The sequence below is a fragment of the Aptenodytes forsteri genome, unplaced genomic scaffold (assembly GCF_000699145.1).
Source record: "Aptenodytes forsteri isolate BGI_AS27 unplaced genomic scaffold, ASM69914v1 Scaffold70, whole genome shotgun sequence".
Classification (NCBI taxonomy): domain Eukaryota; kingdom Metazoa; phylum Chordata; class Aves; order Sphenisciformes; family Spheniscidae; genus Aptenodytes; species Aptenodytes forsteri.
Window position 1 is genome coordinate 423,021 of NW_008795690.1, and position 22,922 is coordinate 445,942.

At 38.9% G+C, this 22,922-nt stretch overlaps 1 protein-coding gene across 1 annotated transcript in view; it reads right to left on the reverse strand.

Annotated features, from left to right (window-relative positions):
* Nucleotides 1-22,922, reverse strand: part of PEPD (peptidase D) — a 143,809-nt gene that overhangs the window by 47,559 nt on the left and 73,328 nt on the right. The window contains exons 11-12 of the mRNA XM_009282865.1: nucleotides 17,858-17,926; nucleotides 10,488-10,565 (exon numbers count right to left, since the gene is read on the reverse strand). Coding sequence (XP_009281140.1) covers nucleotides 10,488-10,565; nucleotides 17,858-17,926 — 147 coding nt within the window. The remainder of the gene's footprint in view (nucleotides 1-10,487; nucleotides 10,566-17,857; nucleotides 17,927-22,922) is intronic.

Below are 22,922 nucleotides of genomic sequence, written 5' to 3' on the forward strand. Positions count from 1 at the left end.
AAAAAAAACCCCTTCTCCAAGTGTTTGTGCCCTGCACTGCCCAGGGTTTCTTCTCAGTGCAACAGACGCAGAGACACTAGCTCCCAGAAGCAGGGCAGCAGCATGATGCAGAGATGAGCAGCAGTAGGTGGGTGTGCCCCACTCTGCCCTGCAGTCCCAGGGAAGGTGTGCCTCTGGTCTGCTGCTCCATCCCTACTGCCGAGAAAAAATGGTTTCCTCAACCAACAGGTGTGTGGGATTATCTTCTCTCACAATAATTTGAGCCAAGCAGAACTTCAGATCCATTTATCTCACAGGATATGAAACCTCAATCTCACTGAATTCACTGAATGAGCTGCATGTAAACATTGGTTCAGTAAACACCCACGTATTCTAGTAAGATTTTATGTGCTATTTTCACACACAGGTTAAGAAGGAGTCCCTTGCTTACAGTATTATCTCTTGAAGAAGTCTAAGACAACAGCCTTAAGCTTCTGCATTAAATAAACCAATTTCCATGATCAAGTATCACCCGTCTTCCACCCCCATGCAGTTCGCATTAATGCCTTATTAAAAACGTTACATTTGCCAGAGCAAAGAGCCAAAAAACTTTTGATTAGCTTGTTCACAGCTAAATTCGCCCCTGAGTGCCATCTCCCAGTGTTTCTGCTAAGCAGAGGGATGTCTCTGATACAGAAGTGCTGCATACAAATAAAGAACTGGGAACACCAAGCTAGTATTGCTGGGTTAGGAGAAGGAGGCGGCAGCAATGAAGGCTTCACAAGATGCAGAAGGTAAAGTGTCAGTACTGCCTACTTAACACCTCTGCTAGACCCACGCAGGCAATACGCCAGAGATCAGGGAAAGTTTCAGGTGAAGTTCTGACAAAAGGATTACCTGTTTGACTTGTCTTTTTGCTGAATGGGTGATTTTCTCTGGCTTTATTATCCTAATTATTATCCATTTTTAATTGGCATATTTAATAAGCAACAGTACTCTCTTTAGCACAGACAATTCTTTGCTGAAAAGTCAACCTAACAGAGATGGCAGCAAACCCAAAGTCTTGGCCAGTTTCCATCCATTAGGAGCCTCCCCATTGGAAAGGCGGTATCTGGGGCATTCACTGCTCCAGCTGACTTGCTCAAACAAGGAGCAAGGATGTCGGAGCTGCAGGGAAGAGAAGGGAGCATGCAAGGAGAAACCTGTATTGGCAGCTGAGTACTTCCCAATCAAACCGAGGAGAGCAAACCTCATTAGCTTCTCACCAGAATGTGAGATACCAGCACAGGGTAACAACACCACAACTACATTTTCAAGTTACTAAAATCCTGCAGTTATCTAAAACAGTCTGTTTCTAGATGTCTACTGAGAAGTGGAAGGTACCTACTAAAGGTGAATTCTAGAAGTTTGATACTTCTAGTGCGGGCCGCCATTCTTAGGTGCTAACATTTGGACTTAAGAGCCTTAGTTTTCAGCAGCTGTTTTTGGAGACTCTGACCTGTGTTCCCCAGCCTGGACAACCAGCCACCAGAGATCACAGGAGTAGGTGAAGTGTCAGACCTTTACTTACTGATTTTTACTGTAAATACTGTCAAGTTTTCTTATGTGTGTATGTGTGCACTTACACGCACATGTGTCCATGTAAGTAAAAAGTTAATGCTTCCAATTTTTTTCCATGATGAAAACCGGGCCAGTGTCCAATGGTACAGGTTTGTTTAGTTTTTTAGACATCCTATAGTTGTTCTTGGGGTTGTTCTAGCAACCTCCAAATTATCAGTTCTCAAATGGAATCCACCATACAGGGGTTTCAGAGTACTCTACAGAAAATGACAAATGAATGCAGAAAAGACAAGACAGTTGCTAGCCTTTCCATGGACAGGTCCAAATGTTCAAGCCAAGTGTGCAGTAATGAAGACAGCAGCTAGTATTTCAGAAAAGGAGGCTGCCCATGCCCTAGCCAAGCATGCTATTTTGCCAGTAAGAATATTTTTTTCCTATTCGGAAAAAATACCTACTCTTGATGGCAGCACCTCGAGATGAAAGTATAGTACTGCAATGTACAACTGAATTCAGAAATATTCTTGCCTTAAAGACCTAAATTGGTTCACCCTAGGTGTGGAGCAGTATTACACTAGGAGGACTCCTCCTGAGGCCCCGGCCCTGCAAGACTGTGCCTCCACCATGGGGTAACAAGTGGTTCTCTGAAGAGACACAAGAGAAGACCCAATGCTGTGCCGAACACAGGGACCGGGAATTACATCTCGTTCGGGGGGATACACAAAGGGTGCGTTGGAGACTTACCTGTACCTTCCCTCTGAGCCATACAGTGGTTTAAAATTGTATTTTGACCTATACAATTGAATTCCCCACACCAAGAGCAAGGAGACTTTGCTACTGAAATCCATCCAAGATTAAGCAACATCCGTCAAGAGGAGTACTAACATACTTTATGTGTATCTGTATTTACAAAGACCACCATAAAAAGTGAATTACACTAAACGGCATTTGTAAATGATCAATATTAAATCAACAGCAATTAAAAAAATACTAGGTTTTACCCTGCTTGTTTTAGTTAGAGATGAACACCCTAGTCAAATCAGTCCAACAGCAGCTAAAGCAACTTCATGCTCTCAGGTTTTTTCAGACTACACTGGGAATGCTAATCTAAAACTATGACAGATAAAACTCATTTACAAATGACAATTAAAAAGACATTTCATTTACACTATAATGTATGGCGAGCATAAAATTAAAAGGCAGACCATAACACAGCACTTAAAGGAAAGCTAAAATTTGTTACAGCAAACACGCTATTAATACTTAGCGACCTCTGCTTGGCTAAAAGGCTTATAAATTTCTAACAGTAGGCAATCTCTTAGCCTGAATTAACTAGTACTAACAGAACACATTCAATTAGAGCAAAATTATTGTTAATTCTAGCAAATATATTTTTAATCAAATTCAATTTTTCTAGATTAGCATAAAATTAATATAGTCTATAGGTACAACACAAGGAAAAAATACCTACACTTGATGAAAATAGTAAATATTAATCAAACCAGAGGAATCAAGCCAAAGGAATTATTTCAGAAATGGATATCCAGTTCATTTTGCAATCAACCAGTAAGTAGTAGCATTGTGCTTTGTATTATTATTAGAAACAAAACCATAACTAACAACAAGTTGTTTCAAAACTGCAGACTGAAAGGTTAAAGCTAACCATAGTTTCTGCATATTATTACAGCACCAAACTTCAAAATGCATAAAAAATGCACGAGGCCAAATGAAAATACTAGTCTCACCCACATAAAATAGTTCAGCATTTACATCTGACACATTAATATCCTGGGATCTTAAAAGCAGTGCTTTCAAGAAGTAATAAATACAATATTTTGTTCCGTAGGATAAATTGTTTTAATAGCAGACAATGAAGTACTTGGGGTGGAAAAGGGAGGACTTCTATTATCTGATGCAAAAAGATTGGTCAGCTCCTGCTTTTTAATGCAACATTGCCCCCACCTGGACAAATGAATTTTGGTTTATAGGTTGGCATTAGTATCATAAAACTTGATAAAACACAGTGTAAATTCCAAAAAAAGAGTTTGGAAAAGAGTCACAGCAAACTTCTATCATCTTTTGTAGTATACGTTTTTCAAGCTCACCTAAGTCTTTCAGTTGACTAATTGAAAGTCTTCTCAATATTTTCCTGAAATAAATTGATAGTTGCTCAGTACTCATAGAAAGTCCTTTTATATTATACACTTACTCATTCCTGCAAAAAAGGGAATAGTGCATTTTCTACAAATAATACTGTATAATATTAAGATAAATATGCTGATATAGTTTCAATGTAATAAGTATACTGCATATGCATACTGTGTGTATATATAAAAGATAAATGCACATAGCTTATACAGAAAATGACAAATCTTTTGATTGTAGAAAATCATATATTATGCTTTTAGATCAAAGAACTAAAATTAGCAAAGTAACTTCTATTTTACCTAATAGAAGGCTTAGCCTTCATGAATAACCGTGAACAACTGAATCTGACCAGTTCTTGCAATAAGCAATTTTCTTTTGCAATATTCTTCACACACCTTGGATTGACCAACAACTCTGGGAAGTCTGAAAACCGTCCTACATCTCTTTTGAGTAATTAAAAAATAAAAAGCCCTGAAAACTTAGCATCTTCCCTCTCTGTTTCATCCAGAACAACCTTTTGCAACTACCTGTACTTGCAGTCAAGAAAAATTCCCTATGATGAACAAAGCTTCTGAAATGACAACAGGAGGAGCACTAGAAGTTAAATAGGTTCCTTTGACAGCACCAGAAGTTATAATAATAAAAAAATTATTAAAAGATACATACAAAGTGCCAAATGGAAGGAAACAAACCCAAGTTTAACACAACTTGAGTGGCATGCACATTATACACATAAAGGCAGTGGTCCTGGAAGGATGCTGTGCCTTTGCTCTGGCAAGTACAACACGTTACCAATATCAAAACACGTGACAGTCATCGTCTCCTTCCAGAGAGCACTTATTTTAGTGCCCCCTGGTGTCAGTATTATTTTGATGCCTCAAATTTGCATTAGGGTATTGAGGAAAGAAATAGGAACAAAAATATTCCTCAGAGTTAAATCAGTCTGTCTTTTTGCAACACTAGATTGCTTTCCATATCCCCAACTCTATTATTTGGCTAAGCAAATAACAATACCTGTTAATATAGCCAAGACATATTCAAAACATTTAACATAGATGCATTATGCTAAGATTGTACTTTTATGACAGGATGTGTTTGATTTTTTGACACTAACAAAACTTCGCTAGTGCTTAAATTCTGGTACTTGAATGCAATAAAAATATTTGCAGATAAAACTCCTTTTATTGCCATCACCAGCAGGTCGTGGAAACAGCAGTGAGCTTTTGTAGCAGGTAGCAACCTGCTTCACCAAGGGTACTGTACTCTTCCCAATGCTTTCACTGAAATCAGTAAGCTTAAATCTGAGAGTGTTAAAAGAAACAGTCAAATAAAATGAAAGACACCATCTGATGATCCAACCTGCTTCCATTTGAACTTCTGAAGTTAGTTTTATTTTATAAATAACAGATAGGCCCACTGTGAATACAAGGTTAACGGTCTCTCTCTCTAAGGTCTGCTGCACTTCACAAGCAGTTGATGCTGTACTCCCTTTATTTATGCTTTCACCCAATCCCTCTTAATAAATTACACTCTGGGCCTCACTCCAGGGAGGACTAGTATCCCCCGTTAATTGCCCGTGCTGCATCGGGCCCCGGACCCACAGGTGGATGTACCAAAGCGCCCGTCTTCCGCAGACACAGCACAGCCTTGGGGCTCTGCTGGCAAGGGCGCTCAGAGCAGGGACCTGCCCACGTGTGGGGAAAGGAGACTGTGCCATGCATCTGGCAGACCTTCATTAACATTGCGACTTAGGAGGATATTTCAAAATGTTAAAAATGCTGAGTGCTTCAGCAGAATAGACAATTATTTTCAGTATTTTGCAAAGCCAGAATGGACCAACTAACCCCCCAAAATGTCATCAAGTGCTTGAAGGTCGGTGAACTTGCCAATAAAAGTTGCTCACTAAGTGCTGAACTTTCACTGAGACACATTTGTCAGATGCCATAAAAAGACCAAGACCTGCAACTTGTGACACCTGCAGAAAACAATCTCAGGTAATAGCTGTATCTATTTCAGTGACATCTGGGGTCAGGCTTATTTTCTCAGATTTCTATTATTTAAGCGTGAGCCCCATCATGAAGAATCAATCTTTATTTTAAGATCATAGAAACATTTTCTATTTGTCAAACATTGCAGGAGCCCTCCTGATCAATTGCAATAAAACAATCAACTCCTGATGTGCCTTCGGCACGCGGCAATGCCAGGAACCCACAAAGGCAGGCTGCACGAACTGCTAGGCAGCAAATTGAATGCAATAAACTATCATTTTCCTGAATACCTTCTCAAAATCAAAATGTAAAGTATACACTTCAGATTCAGCACCTCTGATGGTTCCTACAACAAACCACTGAACCACAAAGGTGAGAAGAGACATTTGCCTTGCCACAGGCTTCCTCTGCTGCACCCTATCTATTTTGATGGCCAGTTTTCTCCTTCCCCTACAGCCATGGTGTGGCTCCACGCTGCAGCACTGGTAGGTCAGGGGCAGAAGACAGAAGGGAGGAGCCAAGGCGATTTGCTTCCTTCATTTTTAAGAAAGCAGATGCTTTCATTTTTCAGAAGGCAGATGCCGATTTGTTGAGACAACTCTTTTTGCAGAAACACACTGGCTTTGACTGAGCTTTTCACAGATGCTATTTCCCGGGGTCAAGTCATAACTTCCAGCCAAAGTCAGAGATCAATTTGAGGAGAGCTGAAACCAGAGGTTTCTGTCTCCCACGAGGGTTCTCTAACCACTGAACCAACTCCTTCCCCAGTGCAAACAAAAGCAAAATAGCTGCAAAAGGATAGATCATGAGACACTTGCCCAGGAAGAATGAGTAATGCCATTTGATGGACAGGAGCCCCAGGTGCTCACTTGCTCTTGATTTATGCATTGCAGGGAGTCGGATCTCTGACCCTTGAATTTATTTGGGTTTTTTTTTCTTCTTGAGTAGCAACTTTTAATTTCATTCTACTCCCCACCAAACTCTGAAAGACCTTTGGTTATCCAAACTGGACTGGGGGGGGGGTTGGGAGGGTGGCTCAAAAACCCCTGGCAAATTTGGTTTGGTTACTTTCTGGCTCTGGCCTTGATGGAGGCCTCTTGTGTACAACAGGGCAGGAGATTGCAAACTACAACAAGCACTTTTGCTTATGACTCCATTTTCCATATTACAAAACAAAGTTACAGCCTCACTACAGAAACAGCAGGCATCTTGGCACACAATGAGTAATGCAATACCTTGAGACAATGCAGTAAACCTCAGTCTAGGGCTCAGTTTCAATCCAACCTGTCACAGGTTTAAGACGACAGAAGAAAATCAGTATTTGTACATCCTGGCCGTACATCGTCACTGCAGGCTGTGATTTGCAACATTCTGAGTAGAAGACTTTATTAAAAGGTAGTATTGAGTGAAAGGGTCGAGTGCCTAGAATTGCGATTTACAAGGGTGGTCAGCCTACCCATTTATCTGCATGACCTTTTTGAACATGAGGACAACAGACGCTTGCTTAGGAAAGGTGTTTGGTTTAGACCATATTGATCATACAATTTAAATGTTCACCACATAGATGTTATAGTGCATCAATTATTTATATAAAACACTGACTTGCTGTTACTGCAATATTTACTTTTAATACCAATATCAGTTAAGTGCATGTATCTATTGAATACCTAAACTTCCCTAAAAATATTTCTATGTCAATCATAATGCTTTGTGTTAGTTAGCTATTTTGTTTTTAATATTTAATAGACTGAAAATGACAGCCCTGCTTATAGCAAGACAGTCCATATTAACAAGAAGTGTCAGAAATTCTCTTTATAGTCCTTGTCTTCCACTGAGATCTTTTGGCACAGAAGCTGTACCTGTAAAAATGTGGATTATGATGCAATATCAGAGATGTAATTCCATACCAGTTTCTTACAGAAGCAATAAACCCATTTGATGTAGATTAATTTTCAAAAATGAACATCATAAAACCAGGCTGTTCTAAACCTGCCACAGTTTTTTGAAGAAGTCAGAATAACAGTCTTTAAAAAAATTAAAAATGCAATTGCACAAGTATTTTTGCCTATGATCTCCTGTTGACACCACCAAATCCTTGTAACTTATATTTTTAAAAGAGCAAACAATGCATGCACTTGAGTGCTTCAAAGAAGCAAAGCATTAGTTTTCCAAATGTATTTTTTCTAATATTCAGGTGCTTTGTTGACTTATTTACTGACACTTACTGCACTGCTTCGTACATAAAAAAACCTGAGCAGCACATTTCTGCAAAACTCATGAATGTTATTTATATCCACTAAATAATGTTTAGAAAAAGACATGAAATTCTACTGAATAATTTAATAAAAATCATAGCAAGTACCCAATCTTCCGATTCTGTTACATACAAGTATAGGAATGGTTAAATTAGATTTATACCAAAATACTGGCAGAAAGCAGAAATAACCCTTAAAACACTCCTACCTCTTTTTCACCATCAGTAAAGCCATTTTTTCCCTATGCCCAGGGCTTCCTAAGATTATCCAACAGAGCTCTCCCAGTAGCTATTAAAAAGCTTAATTGAGAGCCAAATATACAAATGCTAACATATACATACAAATCAGCATATTGTCATTTTAATAACCTGTTCTGTATGCACATACGTGCGCACCTACACCCACTTTAGAAATTTGTAAAAGCATACAGTAAAACCACCCTTGTCATAATTTGTATGCTGCTAAAGTACGCTAGCTCAAGATTTTTTGCAAAACACTATCTTTAACTGTGGAAAATGAGTGTATTTTTAAATCATCTTTACACAAATGAAATTACATTTTCTTATAATTTCTTTACTCTCACTTAAGAAAAATACTAAGAAAATCATGTGGACCAAAGTTTGACTGCTACGTGAGTATCAGCCAGTGGGAGAGGCAAGGGCAGAGACTGAAGCCCGGGTGGGTGCTCGTGCACATGGAGCACTTATTTGCTAAAGCCAATCTACACCCGACAAACTTCATCTCATCAGGACAGATGAAACTGGACCGTTTCAGCAAGAGGGTATTTCAAACTAGGTTAAACCTTGTTCTCTTTGTTGAGATGTTACAAAGTTACATGTTACTTTGTTACAAAGTGGGGTTGCAGTACAGTAGTTTTGTAATGCTTAAGTGATCAATGTACTTGGCAGATCATGCTTTTCTGACATTCAGATATCTGAGGCTAATAAAACGCAAACATTTTTTAAAGATTTTGCCAATACAGCAGGAAATCTCGGTTTGTGGACAGTCTTGGTATGTGCTTTCGGGTTTTAGGAAGGACTTCAGCCATCCACTAAACTGTCCTCAGAGACTGTAAGTAAAAGGGTCCTATATATACCCCTCACCCTGAAGTCTCTCAGTAATACTATTCCTCTCACCATTTAAAGGCCTTAATTTTAAAAACAGGACATCATAATGCATTGTGGCATCTCTTCTCTCAGTAACATATGCTGAGATTTCCTGTAGACCACACACTTTTTTTTTTTTAAATTTAACTGAATGAAACAGCCAATACAGTATCATGTTGGTGTGTCCTGCCTGATCAAAAAAACCTTACAGCATATTATCTATTCAAACACAACGTGATCGTAAGTCACAGCTATTGTCCTGCAATAAATTAATGTTAGTATTTGATGGGTTTAGTAAGCTATTCACCACAAATAAAGATAATACATAAACTATTGTACAAGAAGCTTTTAAAAAAGTTTTTGCAGTATTAAAAAGAAATTACCTATGTGCAATTCAGTAAGTTCATTCCGCATCACCTGCAGATGTGCCCAGAACATTAGCCAACAAGGCATATTTTTTTACTTCTGAGATTCAATTTGTTTTCCATAATAGCTTTTGAGTTTATCTATGATAATACTAATTTGCTTTCTTCCACACCTTTACATTCAACTGTGAAAATACATACCTGCACCCTTTTTGCAGGTGCTACAAAAGTAATCTAATACATATCCTCCACTGAATGTCAGTGATTAACTCCTCCAAAACTAGTTCTGCACTTTTATAAATGCAGGCTTTTTGACCAAAGTCTTAGGAGGTGAAGTACAAAAGCTATATTCTGCTACGTTACGCACCACACAATTAGGTTCGTCTTTCAATTTATAGCAATCTGTTTGGTGCTTTCATTTACCCTGCTTTTACCTGCAGTGATACTGCAAAGCATGTGGACATGTAATGCAAGTAGAGAAAAATTTATGGTATTTGCAACTGTACTATGGCAAGGTTAAACTCTAAGCAAAATATTTTTAGAAATTTTTGGCACAATACAGAACTAGAAGCACCCCCGCCTAACCTGAACTGAGACGAGTTTGATCTCCTCACACATTCAAAAGCCCACTTTCAGGCCGGGGTGTCTGGGTGCACATAAGCATTTGGAAGATCTAATCCATATTGCAATTTGATGCAATTCTTTAAAAGTAGCCAACACTCTCTCAACCCTCCACCCCACTATCAGAGCTGAGGTTTGGATCTGAGGTTCAAGAGCAAACTCAGATGCCAATTTTTGCAGCTGCCCCTGTACTTAGAATACAGCCATTTCTTAACCTAAATTCTAAGTGCCTTTGGCACAGAAGTGTTTGAAAACAATCTCTCTTTTCCCTTTCAACTGGAGATGCAGAACCTTTGGAAGAAACCAGACTACTCTGGCATGCAAAATTACATGCTATTTTAAAGATTTAGACTTTCATCATTATGCAGCCATCATTTTACTAATTAAGTCCAAGAGTACATACAATGCATGTATGGAAACAGCAGTAGTGTAACAAAAATATCAAACAAACTCTAACCCTTTACTTACCACAAGTCTCCGTCTTCAATAGTCTTATCATTTGGGGCTCCAGCATGGCCGTAGTGCAAAACAGACGAGTTCTCCCCACTGATAGGCAAAAAGAAAATTCAGCACAATTAATGGAAGATGAAACATTAACACACAAAACATGAAAAGGAACACTGTAAACATGTGACATTGTAAACATCAGTGTATTCATATATTAAGCACGAAATTTTGCAGTCTGTGAGAACTGCCATAGGCCTGGGCATGGGCTGTAGTAGCATATCCTGCAGCTCGCTCAGCAGAAATGGGTATGGAACAGGCATTTTGCTATTCTGGCTGCAAGATATGACCTTTCTGCAGAAGGAACTTGGCATAGTTCATATAAATATTTCCCACGTCCATGACAGTGTTAAGGAAGCAATTATTCAAGAGTAATTTTTCAACCTGTACCCATTTATTACCTTCTGGATTTTTTTTAATTGCTAAGTGATGTTTCCCTATTTGAGGTTAAAACATTCTGAGGCATAGTTAGTTTTCTAACTTCCACTGAAGCAAAATCCAACATGTTTGAAATGCTCTAGGAGTCACTGGGACTGGAAAAATTCAGCTGTCCAAGTAAACAGCTCCAGTTCACCTCTGGCATGGCTACGCATGATCTCTGCTGGAGTGGATACACTGCATGCTGCTCGGGAAGCATTCACAGCATGCAATGTCAGCAGCAATAACAGGCACGAGAACTGTCACTCTATTCTTACCTCTTATTAAAAATCACATTACAAAGGAAAGATTTTTATTCCTGGAAACCTTTCAGACTAAACTGCTGATTCACAGGAATAAAACATCTCCAGAGAAGGACAGACCCTTGTTCTGCGCTTCTGAAGCTCCACGATCCATTCAGTGACCTATATTTGGCCTTGGCGTCCTCTCTTGTGTACTGATATTCCCCCAGGTCTATCAAACATCAGTTAAAAGACTGGTAAAGATCTCAAGCTCTACCTATTTTTCTTTTACTATTCTCCTCAGATAGACGCTCTCTCTCTTTTTCTCTTCAAAAAGCTAGAAGAATTGTATCATATCCAAAAATACACGTGTCGGGACAGGGTTACTGCAGCATCTTTCTGACCCCTCCAGCTGACTTGCCAGTCTGTATCTCACTTTTCATTGAAGCTGTTTTGGTCATCCTGCTCAAATTTGAGTCTTTAAAGTTGTGATGGTGGAACAGCTTCATATCTTAGGTGAAAGGAATCTGAGGCTCAATTTCAATGAATCTTTTGTTGTATCTGGAGTAAATGTGCCATCTGACATACTTTTCATATTAGACTTCTGATATGTGCAATTACAAAAACAGTAAACGTGCACTGTATCCAAAAAGAGATTACCTTCAAGATACATTAAGCACTTGTGATCAATTAGATATTTAATAGATCATTGGTCATTCAGATATAACAACTCCATAAGCAATGATTATGGAGGAGAAAGTAGATGCCGCCTTAAGTTTCTGAAGGCTCTCAATCTAAAGGGCTGGATCATGTTAATATTTTGAAAGCAGTAAGTTTTTATTGTTAAGTATTTTTTAGCATATAAGAATCACTATGTAACAAGGCAGTGAAGGACAATGTTTCAGAATCATGGGAATGATTTTCTGATACAAAGTGTATTTCTTAAAATTGTACACACACACTCCAAAGGGAAAAATTAAAGTTGTTAAAAGTTTAAATACCCCACAGAATTAAGGCTGCAAAAGATTTGTTTTGTGATGCTGGTCCAATGGCTTAAGCACAGTTTTACAACCGGCTACCAGCTGGCTGCTTTTTACTTCCTGGATGCCTGACTTGGGAACCTATGCTGTTGTGCAGGTAACTAAAAACGGCCGCATAAAGCTTGCACACAAGATGAAGACAGACGTGAGCTTCCTTTTGAGATGTCTTGTCTCCTGGGCACTGGTGGAATAGTTCCTTCTGGCTACAATTCCAGTTTTCCACGCCAGGACACTTTCAAACTGAGTTTGCTCTGTCTGAAAAAAAGATCTATAATAGGGCAATGGACTGCAATCAAAAGAAAAGGGTCTTCTGTGCCAGGTAACGCGTACGATGTGTTTCCAGCCTCAACCGTCACCCTTCATGTGCAGGTGACAGCAGCGGAGACAGCTCCTACCTCTGCACTGGACAATCAGCCTGACGAGAGGAGGCAGCATCATCTCCTGCCTGAAGAACTGTTTCCCAGGTGGAGGGCTACAATTTTGGGGGGGCAGCACTTGGAAGCAACTGGAATGACCTTGGTGTTATGCACGACATTTTGTGAACCCACACGCTTGGTGTTTAAGGAAAAACACAAAAATAATTAAAAAGCCCAACACCTGGCATGCAAACACACACTCACACACACGTGCTCCACAGCAGTTTGTCAGGATTTTAGCTGCAGATACTATTCCTTATCTTCCTCTAAAAATGGGGATAAAGCAGGAGAAGCAAATAGCACACGCATATATTTATGATCAACTTTTAAAAAATTATCATGAAGCTTAAGGGCATGACTCCATGCTAATGTATTTGCAGATAGCTTGTTTACTTATCATCATATGCTGGCACCCTTGGTGTCATATACCATACCAGCTGCATAAACAAGTCATATATTCAAATATGAGCACTGCACAAATGCTTTCAACAATAGACATTGCAAATACAAAGATGGGGGATTTCTTTTACACATTTTAATGTAAAGGTTTTAGTTTACAAAATATTTCTGTAAGGTTCGGCACCAACTGTTATGGAAAATGCATGAAAAATCTGTTTTTCAGCACCGTTAGTGAAGCGTTAAGCAGCACACAATCTTTCTTGGCATTTAAGACTCCTTATCTGTCACGCACATCTTGGTTCTGTCGCGTAAATGGGATCGTACCACAGAGAGCACAGTTGGTGCTGAAGACCAAATATGCACACCATATGCATTTCAGGTTTTCTGTCTGTTTGAAGTGATTGGGGTGAGGAGGTCTGCTCACTTGGGACTGGCTCTGGGCAGGTCCCCTGGGCTGAACACCCATTAGCAACCCAGGCACAGCAGACCTGCTCCTGAAAGCTCTCCCAGCTCTTTTTCACCCAAAAGAAATCCAGCACGTGCACTCCAGGACTGGCCCCTGGCTCTGAGCAAAGCCTCGCAGCTGGGGACGAGTGGGAGATCTTGCTTCAGAAATGCACCACTGACCCAAATTAAAACACTGATGTGGACACACCTCCAGCCTGTTCCTGCCAAGAGGTGCAAGTCCAATCTTCCTCACAGGAAGCGTCTTTACCACCATCCTGAGATGAAGGCAGGAAAGATGCTTTAGGAGCAATGCTACAGAAGTGATGTATACCCACAAGGTAAATGCTACAGCTAGCCAGAAATTGTTGATAATGGTTCAGTTAGACTTTCAAGGTGGCTTCAAAACAATTTAAACAAAACCCCCAGCCACTGGCAAAGCAGATGAGCCTTCCTGTAGAAGCTATTTCTTTTCTCCCAAGGAGGAACAGTTGAAAGGTCTGGCATTAGGGCACCAAAGTCAGGGTTTAAAATGAAGCACTGTGGGGAGGTGCGGATCACTGGTAGCTCCACTGCCTTCCTGGAGGTCTGCGCCTCTGAAAACCAGCACATGTGGGGATGCCGATGTCTGCCTTCAGGCAGCCAACCTGAAAAACTCTCCAAGAGATTTCTGTGTATCTATTTTTAGTCCTTTAATAATTTGCCTCTAACTGGTGCCAAAGACGTGTTTGTTACAGAAAGAATTGCGTGAAGCAGCAGAAAAGCTGCAAATTAACACCACTGAGAATGCAAACAGTAGGAAGAGATTCAGATTACTAGGAAAGGAAAAAAAGCCCCCAAAATACATTTTAGATCAGAAAACACCCTGAAAACAAATGATTAGAAGAAAGAAAGAGGAGGAATGTCAGCAATATTTTAAGAACAGGACTAAGCTGAGCATCAAGCATTACAAGAAGTGCAGCTATTAGCTCTACATTAAGAACATCTAAAGAAAAACCAACAGACCATTAACTAAAACAGCAAACTATTTCCATTATGATTGAAATAATATAATCAATCCAGAAGGAAGCAGGAAAGGAAAAAAAGCCCCCAAAATACATTTTAGATCAGAAAACACCCTGAAAACAAATGATTAGAAGAAAGAAAGAGGAGGAATGTCAGCAATATTTTAAGAACAGGACTAAGCTGAGCATCAAGCATTACAAGAAGTGCAGCTATTAGCTCTACATTAAGAACATCTAAAGAAAAACCAACAGACCATTAACTCTAAAACAGCACTATTTCCATTATGATTGAAATAATATAATCAATCCAGAAGGAAGCACTAACAGCCTTCACTCTACTTTTTCATCTAAGAGATGAAATCTCAAAAAGTTGTATTGAAAAGAAAGAAAGAAAACCAGATTCAATAAGTACCCTAATCTTATCCAAAAAGCTTTACTTATGGTGAATCTCAGACAGAGGAAGGAATGCGCTATGTTATTCTTAATCACTGGTATAATCTGCTGAGAGCTGTCGTCTGCCTGAAGAGCCTTCACTCTACTTTTTCATCTAAGAGATGAAATCTCAAAAAGTTGTATTGAAAAGAAAGAAAGAAAACCAGATTCAATAAGTACCCTAATCTTATCCAAAAAGCTTTACTTATGGTGAATCTCAGACAGAGGAAGGAATGCGCTATGTTATTCTTAATCACTGGTATAATCTGCTGAGAGCTGTCGTCTGCCTGAAGACATCTGTCAAGAAGATTTGAACCTAAGGCTAAGATGCCACAGTATCAAGTAGCAGCTGACCATGGCTTCTGTGATGGTTGCAGAGATACTGATGCCTCCACCCAACTCCAGTTGGAAACTCTGCGCCTCATTACCAGTGGATGCTATCCATCGTAGGGTCACCAGGACACACTGTGCATGTAACTTAACCTCTGTTTTTCCCTTTGTAAAAATAGTTACTTGGTACACTAAGACACTGCAATGAATAATTCATTAGCATTTCAACACTACTCGGAAGTCAACACTTTGTAGATCGGTGCTAAATATACCCAAATACGTTTATCAAATACTACCATTCTCATTTAATTGCACTTACGTGATGTCTGTCTGTGCTTCAAACCACTTACAAGCTGACAGTGTTTGAAAGCATCGCTAACTACAGGACTAACCTTGCTATGTGACAACCTGTAATACTAATATATGTGTGTTGTTATTCTCAACTGATTGGAGAATGAATAGATGCAAGTGAATACATAAAGCATATTTGGTCACACCAAATATTCATTTACCATCTCCTGAAGAGTGTAACACTGGACAGGGACAGCAACAAATGCATGCACTCAACGTGTGCCAAGTGATTTATTTCTGTACTGAAATATAGTATTGATTACTCTTGATTTCCAGCTTAGTGAGCATCTTCTCTAAAATCTGAATAACAAACTTGTTTTTTATTTAAAAGCATGATTCCCTTCTATGGAAATTATTATCAGGCCTGTAATCTAGAAAGGAAAGATCCTGTCCAAATATCACAGTTTTAAGTGTCAGGAAAACAACAAAACTCAGCATGAATAGAATAAAACATAACTATTCAAAATCCTAATTGCAAAAGCTATTTTTAATCATAAATGTAGTTAAGTGTAATATTTACAATGCATGACATTTTCATGGTAATAAAAAAATGCCTATTATTTTTGCCATTATTATGTTAACGGAATTCATCAAATAGATCTACTTACATTTGTTTTATTAGGACCTAGCTTAAATCTGTTAATATTATTCATTCTTACTTCATCACTCAGTCAGAATATAGCAATTTATGGACAAAGGCCTTTGTAGTCTATCTTATGTAATTTTTTTTTTTTAATATCAAGTTTGTCTGCACTGTTAATTGTAGCGGTAGGATACAATGCCAGCTCCCAACTACAACAGTGAGTCACGATATTGTTAGGATCTTGCATTTCAAGGGCAGCCCTTCTCCATGTATTAAATCCTCCAACGGTTCAGAGGCAGCTCAAACACCGCTCCCATGCCCTGCTAAGCCCCTCCAGCGTGGTGGGACGAGACACCCAGGAAGCTCCTCTCATCACCCACTTCTGAACTACTCTTGGGGCTTTCCTCCTCCTGGGTTCCCTGAGTCACGTAACGCAAGTCCTGGGTTTTTCTGTCCTGTGGAGAGTTTAGTCTGTCACCACAAGGTCACAAGGACCCACTACACGAGCATACGGTAGATGTTTCTATAGGTTTAGCAAAGCCATTGACGTTCTCTAGCACCCAAACCAGATCCTGCAGCACAGGTTCTGATTTACTGTTAGTGAATGTGAAGTCTGTATGGATGTGAAAAACCATACACAGGACAACTTGATTTTACCTGTGACAATACCATAGAGATGGAGTCTCATTTCAATGGGATGTTAATTCTCAAGTTATACGATGGTACTTAAAACAGGGAACTTTTCAGACAATTTAGATGCACAATTTGCCATAAAACTGCTCATGCTCCTACTGCAATTTTACATATAAATTGGAAAATTGCATTTACAAATAAGCAATTGCGTGAACAGCAGAAAGAAGCAAAGATGCTAATTGTCCTTATTACCTCCAAAGCAATATAACATTATTGTCATTAATGTAAAAATTACTTTCATAAGTGTACGTGACTTCAGTGTAGGGCAAACATAAGTAGCAGCAGATCTACAAGTGGAACATATATACCAACATATATGCCTCATATAACTGTCATATATCTCTAATTAGATTATTTCCACTGACTAAATAAGATTAATCTCTGCACAAAGCACACAGCTGTCCTTCAACATGTATCCTACACTACTGTCTTGAAATTCTGCAAATTAAAAATGTGCATTTCTACAACCGCACGAAGAACTTTTATAATACTTTCCCAAATACAATACCTTCAACACTAGCTGTTCAGCAAGAAAGAGAGAGAGCAAAAAATTTCCAAACTCCAAAAAGACTACTTTAATTGCATCCTAACCTTTGAGGCAAAGAATTCTGAGAACGGTATGAAATATTTAAGGTGTATTTCAAAGAGTATTTTTGAGCAACAGAGAATAGCTCTAAAGCCCTTCTCTATAACACTATTTAATAAAAAAGCCAATTGCAGCACAGATGTGAGCATAAACATGATCTTGGCAGTAGCAGCAGTCCTTGGGGAATCTCTTGAGTGTAGCAGAATCTGTAACCAAGTTATTTCTTTAAGACACAGCGCTAGCCACCTTTCTTTGGCTTTTCCAGAGGAAACAGTTCAAAACTCACTCTGGTGGCACTTGCAAACATATCATGTGCCTAAAAGGAACAATTTTACAAATATCCAGTGGGAAACTGACCATAAAGACTGCAACAGTTCAGTATAAACCATTGACTTACCTGCCACAGATGCAAGTGTAGGAAGTGTGGCGCATGCCACCTCGAGCATAGCAGTAGTGCTGGAACAGGCTGCAAAGAAAGAAAGGTGGTAATTAATAATATATTCAAAACCACCAGAAGACAGGGAGGAAAGCAAGTCTTCCTTGAGTACAGCTGTGTTGGTGGAAATCCCCGGCTCCCTGATGAGGCTCTCTGCCCATTTCTGCTCAGCTGAGCACTCAAATTCACCCACATCCACAGCTCAGCAGTCCTGCGGAGCGTCACACGACTTCCACAAAGCCCATTAAGCAACTCTGCAGCAGAGAAGAGGGGCTCGAGTGCAACTTGGTAACTTCAAATGGCAAATTGCTTTCCTTAACAACTCAACATAGAAAGGCAAATTATTGTTGGCAAGAAGTAGTTCATCTGACCATAGAACAAACGGGATGGTAACAGTTAAATGCTGAAGCTGGCCAAACTCTCCGAAGTGGAGTTGAGAAAACCACTTCTTGCTGCGTTTCAGGTACACAATCACATCCATGATCCTTATTTTCAACCCTGCTACCTTCAGTCTATGGCGTGCATATTCAACAAAAGTGAAGTCCAACCAACCCTTCACGGGGAAGAAGCTCACCAGACAGGGCAAAGCTGTTCTTCGAAATAATTTCAACAGCAGCTCTCTCATTTTTAACCACCTCACTGATACCTTCTGCTGAAAGCTGAACTAAATACCGCTACATATGTGTGAAGCCTGAATCGCATCTGACCATGCTCTACACCCTCCTCTCCAGACAAGCCAGCAGAGCTCTCCGATTATGTCAAGCCAGGCATTTTCTGCTAGCATCACGGTTCATGCTGAAATGGATGGTCTCATGTTTTCTTCTCTGTAGCACAGCAGACACAGAGAAAACATAAGACTATTCAATTTCATATTGTGGTACCTAAATACCTCTATGATCTTCCCCTGCCCAAACAGAGAACAAAAATTAACACAGACTCAACCCCAGCAGCAAGAAGATAACGTGGTAACATTAGGCTGAATCCTCAACAATCTATAAAGAACATTACAACACAACATTGCTTGCTTTTGTGTGTGTGAGGGACAGGGAAGAGAAGGGAAAGCAGCTCTGTGCTCTCCACCAGTACTCCTCTTGCAATGCCGTCCTGCTGGAGGAGCTGTTTGGCCTTAAAAGCATTAAAACATTTTCATCTTCACTGTCAAAGTCCCCTTCACATGAGGGCAGATGTGTCCAAAGCACAGTTAATATAGGATAAGGTGCTTTAAGAGCTAAGCACATATCATGGATCCTTTTATTCTTTTTGAAATATGCTCTAATTACAATCCAATTCCCTTTAATACTGAATGAATTTCAAAACCTCATTTGTTGTAATACTGAAATAATTTCATTAACACAGAGTGATAATGGTGTTATTCAAAGAATAGAGATGTGATTTTGTCCTTCTGCAGCAGCAATCCACAGAACACAATTCAAATTCTTTCAAGGCTATTAAAGACATTACATGCTTGTAAATCCAAACCAGATTTTAAAATTACACAAAATGACAGTATTTAAAGAGAAACAAAACAAAACATACAAATGAATCACACAAGGAAAAAGAAAAGCCTACATTTAGAGACTTAGTAGGGAGACCCAGTTTACAAGATCTCTTTTCTGCTAAAAATGCTGTGGTTTTACAAGGTAGAAATAATAATTTTGTATTGCTCCAGAAACCAGTAATGGCAAAGAGTAGGTCAAATGACAGAGAAGCTAAGGAGAAACTCTGACATGGTGAGAGCACAGCAGAGCTATCACTAAATTGAGCTAATAAAATTTATCGCCTAAACTGTCATCTTCTCTGATGCAGGCATTTTTTCACGGAATGGAAATTTCATATGGAAACAAATTTACAGATCTGCTCTTCCCTAGCATGCTTGCAGGCAAGGTTTACTCTGTAAGACATGACACTATGCACAAACATTGTGCACAATAACATATTATACTGTTATATACGTATAGTTACATTTTTCGAGGCAACTTTTAGTGTATTTTATAGACCCTTCACCTTAAATGATTGAATAAACTATCTCCTCTAGACAACACCTTTCAGTAACATTCTAAAGAGCTTTAAAAATGAAATAATGAAGGTTGTAAACATCTTTCTATCATCAATGATGCAGGGATAGCGGGGTTTATTTTTCCATATGACAACTGATCACATATTCATGGTTGCAATTTATATGAAACTGTACAGCCGAGTAATAGTATTCACCTTTTGCAGTACTCCCCGATTAGCAGTAAAAAGTGGTAAATAAATTAAGACATGCTTCGTATAATCCAGCTGTTGCCTGAACTTTGTTTCTGTTTTCTAAAAAAGGAACCTGATTGTTTCATCCAACATTATGGACTTTCTTTTGAGAGTAAGAAATAAGTGGTTGTTTATGTGACTGAGCTGAAGATTGTACAACTTTGCCAGGTAATGAGTTTTCCGCTAGTAAAACTATTCTCATCACTTTTTTGAATTTACTTTTTCACGCTACAACTCATTAGAAGCATGTTCATGCAGTTGGAAAAAAATGCAACAGTTCTATCAGAGACAGCCAACATCCTTGTATAACATGTCTTAGATAAGTGAAGGATTGCATATCCCTTTAATGGCAAATGCTGGCTTTTCAAAGCTGAAAAGTCTATATATAGAATTAGAGAAGCTGCCAGTACTTTGTAGTTAAAATTCTGGTTCCACTGAAGTTAATGCAGATTCTGGCACTAGGCTTCCTCACACCAGGATTTCACTGTCAACACACTGCAAGAATCTTTATCCAAAAGTGCGATACAAAAGTATAAAGTCTGAAATAGTTGGATGGAATATAATTTAATCTGGCACTCCACATACATTGCAAATATCGCATCTTGAACTTTGCCTGGTCTTTTTGATTGAAGGATATGTGTGTTTAGGCAGTTTTATGTTGCTGCTTGATGCTTTGCCGTGAGCTTTTAATGCAACCAACACTGATGCAAAAATTAAGCACCTCTTTCTCTTCTCCTTCTTTCATGGGTTTCAAAGCTTCCTGTCATGTTTTATGCAGTATTTCCCTGGAGGGTGTATGTATTACTTACCATGCACGTACTACCTTGGTGGTGTATACAGATCAGCCATTGGTGTATTTGCGTGCCAGATGTTACCTTTTAAATGCATACAGCTTTGCGCTGGCATGGGTTTTGCATTGCTTTTGAAACAACTTTTTTTTTTTTTTTTTTTTAAACATAGAGGTACATCCTGGGTTTGGTGCTTTTTCTTTTTGCCAAAAACATCAGCTTCTTTAACTGATTGACAACATGTGGAGATTGAAGGTAGTTTTAAAAACCTCACCGTTTTTTCCATTAACTTAAAAAAGAGCAAGTATTAGCTGCCATCAACTCAAGTAAATCTGACATGAGTGCACTTGCCCGTACCCTTGCAAATTTGCTGAGGCACAAGATAGTGTTATCCCCACTGCTCTGCCGATTCTTGACTATACTGACTTGAGAGAGAAGAAAACTCTGCTTTCAGAAATAATGGGTTCTTCATCATTAGAAATAACAGAAAAAGTATATACTTGCTATTTTTGAGATCTCGTGGAGTATTGCATACATCCAAACAAAACTGCAGAATGCTTAAAAAGCCACAACTTCAAAACGGCCTAAAAAGCCATTAAAGTAAAACCTGTTATGGATAGTCTTTCTGACAAATTATAAGAACCACTCTGACAATGATGCTTGCGTCTTATGATCATCTTTGGTCCAGTTTCCACTGCTATCTAATGCACACTGACAATTACAATCAGATCTGTGCTATGAATGTAAATTGAATCAAATAAAGTAGCTTAATGTCAACAGTTTTCCTAACTTAAGTGGATTTATGGAATAAAGGCATTTAAAGCACGAGGGATAGAAACTATTTGTAATGACTTCCCTCACACTTTTTGCTTATTTTCAGATCTTCCTCATCACTAGAATACAACATCTCCATACACACTCAGCAGTGTGACCTTTATTTCCCAAAAGATGTAAACAAGTAATCTCTAATTTTAATTCTTATCAGCTCTTCTTGAGTTATAATAATTATTTCTAAAAAAACCACATTTTGTATTTCTCAGCTATTCAATCCCGAAACCAAGAGGCTTCTAGATCAAAAAGGTTCAATTTCTAAATAAAAATCCAATTGAGTATTTTGGCCTGTATCTTACAAAACAGGTAAAAACTGTAATTACAAGAGAAGAAAGATAGAGAGGGAACAAAAAGTGGCAAGAATATCTGACAAAAAACCCTATTAAAAACTTAAGCCAAGTTTCTACAACATTGCCCAATACATTCCTCAGTGGCATCTTCTGATGGGCCCTCTACCCCTGCCCCACATCCTTAGTAACTACAGTGAAGCGCTGGAGAACGAGATGTGCACATCGCTTTGGGATGGACAAACAATTACTCATTCCAAGGTTTCCAATGAAGGAGGACCAAAACCCTGTTCATTATTCCCAGATACTGGAGCCATGTCAAGAACACCTGCTGGATACTGGTAGTCCAGGAACCAAATTTTTAGATTGTGTATCAGAGAGATCTGCTGTCAGAAATGCAACTTGCCTTGTGAAGCATACAATGTACAGAAGAGTCAAGGACACTCATGGGTCAATATCTCATTAAGGTGTTTATATTGAAAATATATTTATATAAAAAAATTTTTGCACTGGATCACTCACTGGTTTGAGGATGTTTCAGATCCACAATAACTTCCTCAGTGCACCTTTCAGAAAGTTGCCTCTTAATAAAAAGAAACCTCTACACACTTCAAAAATAGTATTCTTTGAACACAGCCCTTGAGACTTGCCTTGAAATGCAAGCAGGTTGTTTTGAACTATAAATTGGAAACCACATGTCCTGGTTTCGGCTGGAATAGGGTTAATTTTCTTCCTAGTAGCTGGTACAGTGCTGTGTTTCGGATTTAGCATGAGAATAATGTGATAACACACCGATGTTTCAGTTGTTGCTAAGTAGTGCTTACACCAGTCAAGGACTTTTCAGCTTCTCATGCCCTGCCAGCGAGAAGCCGG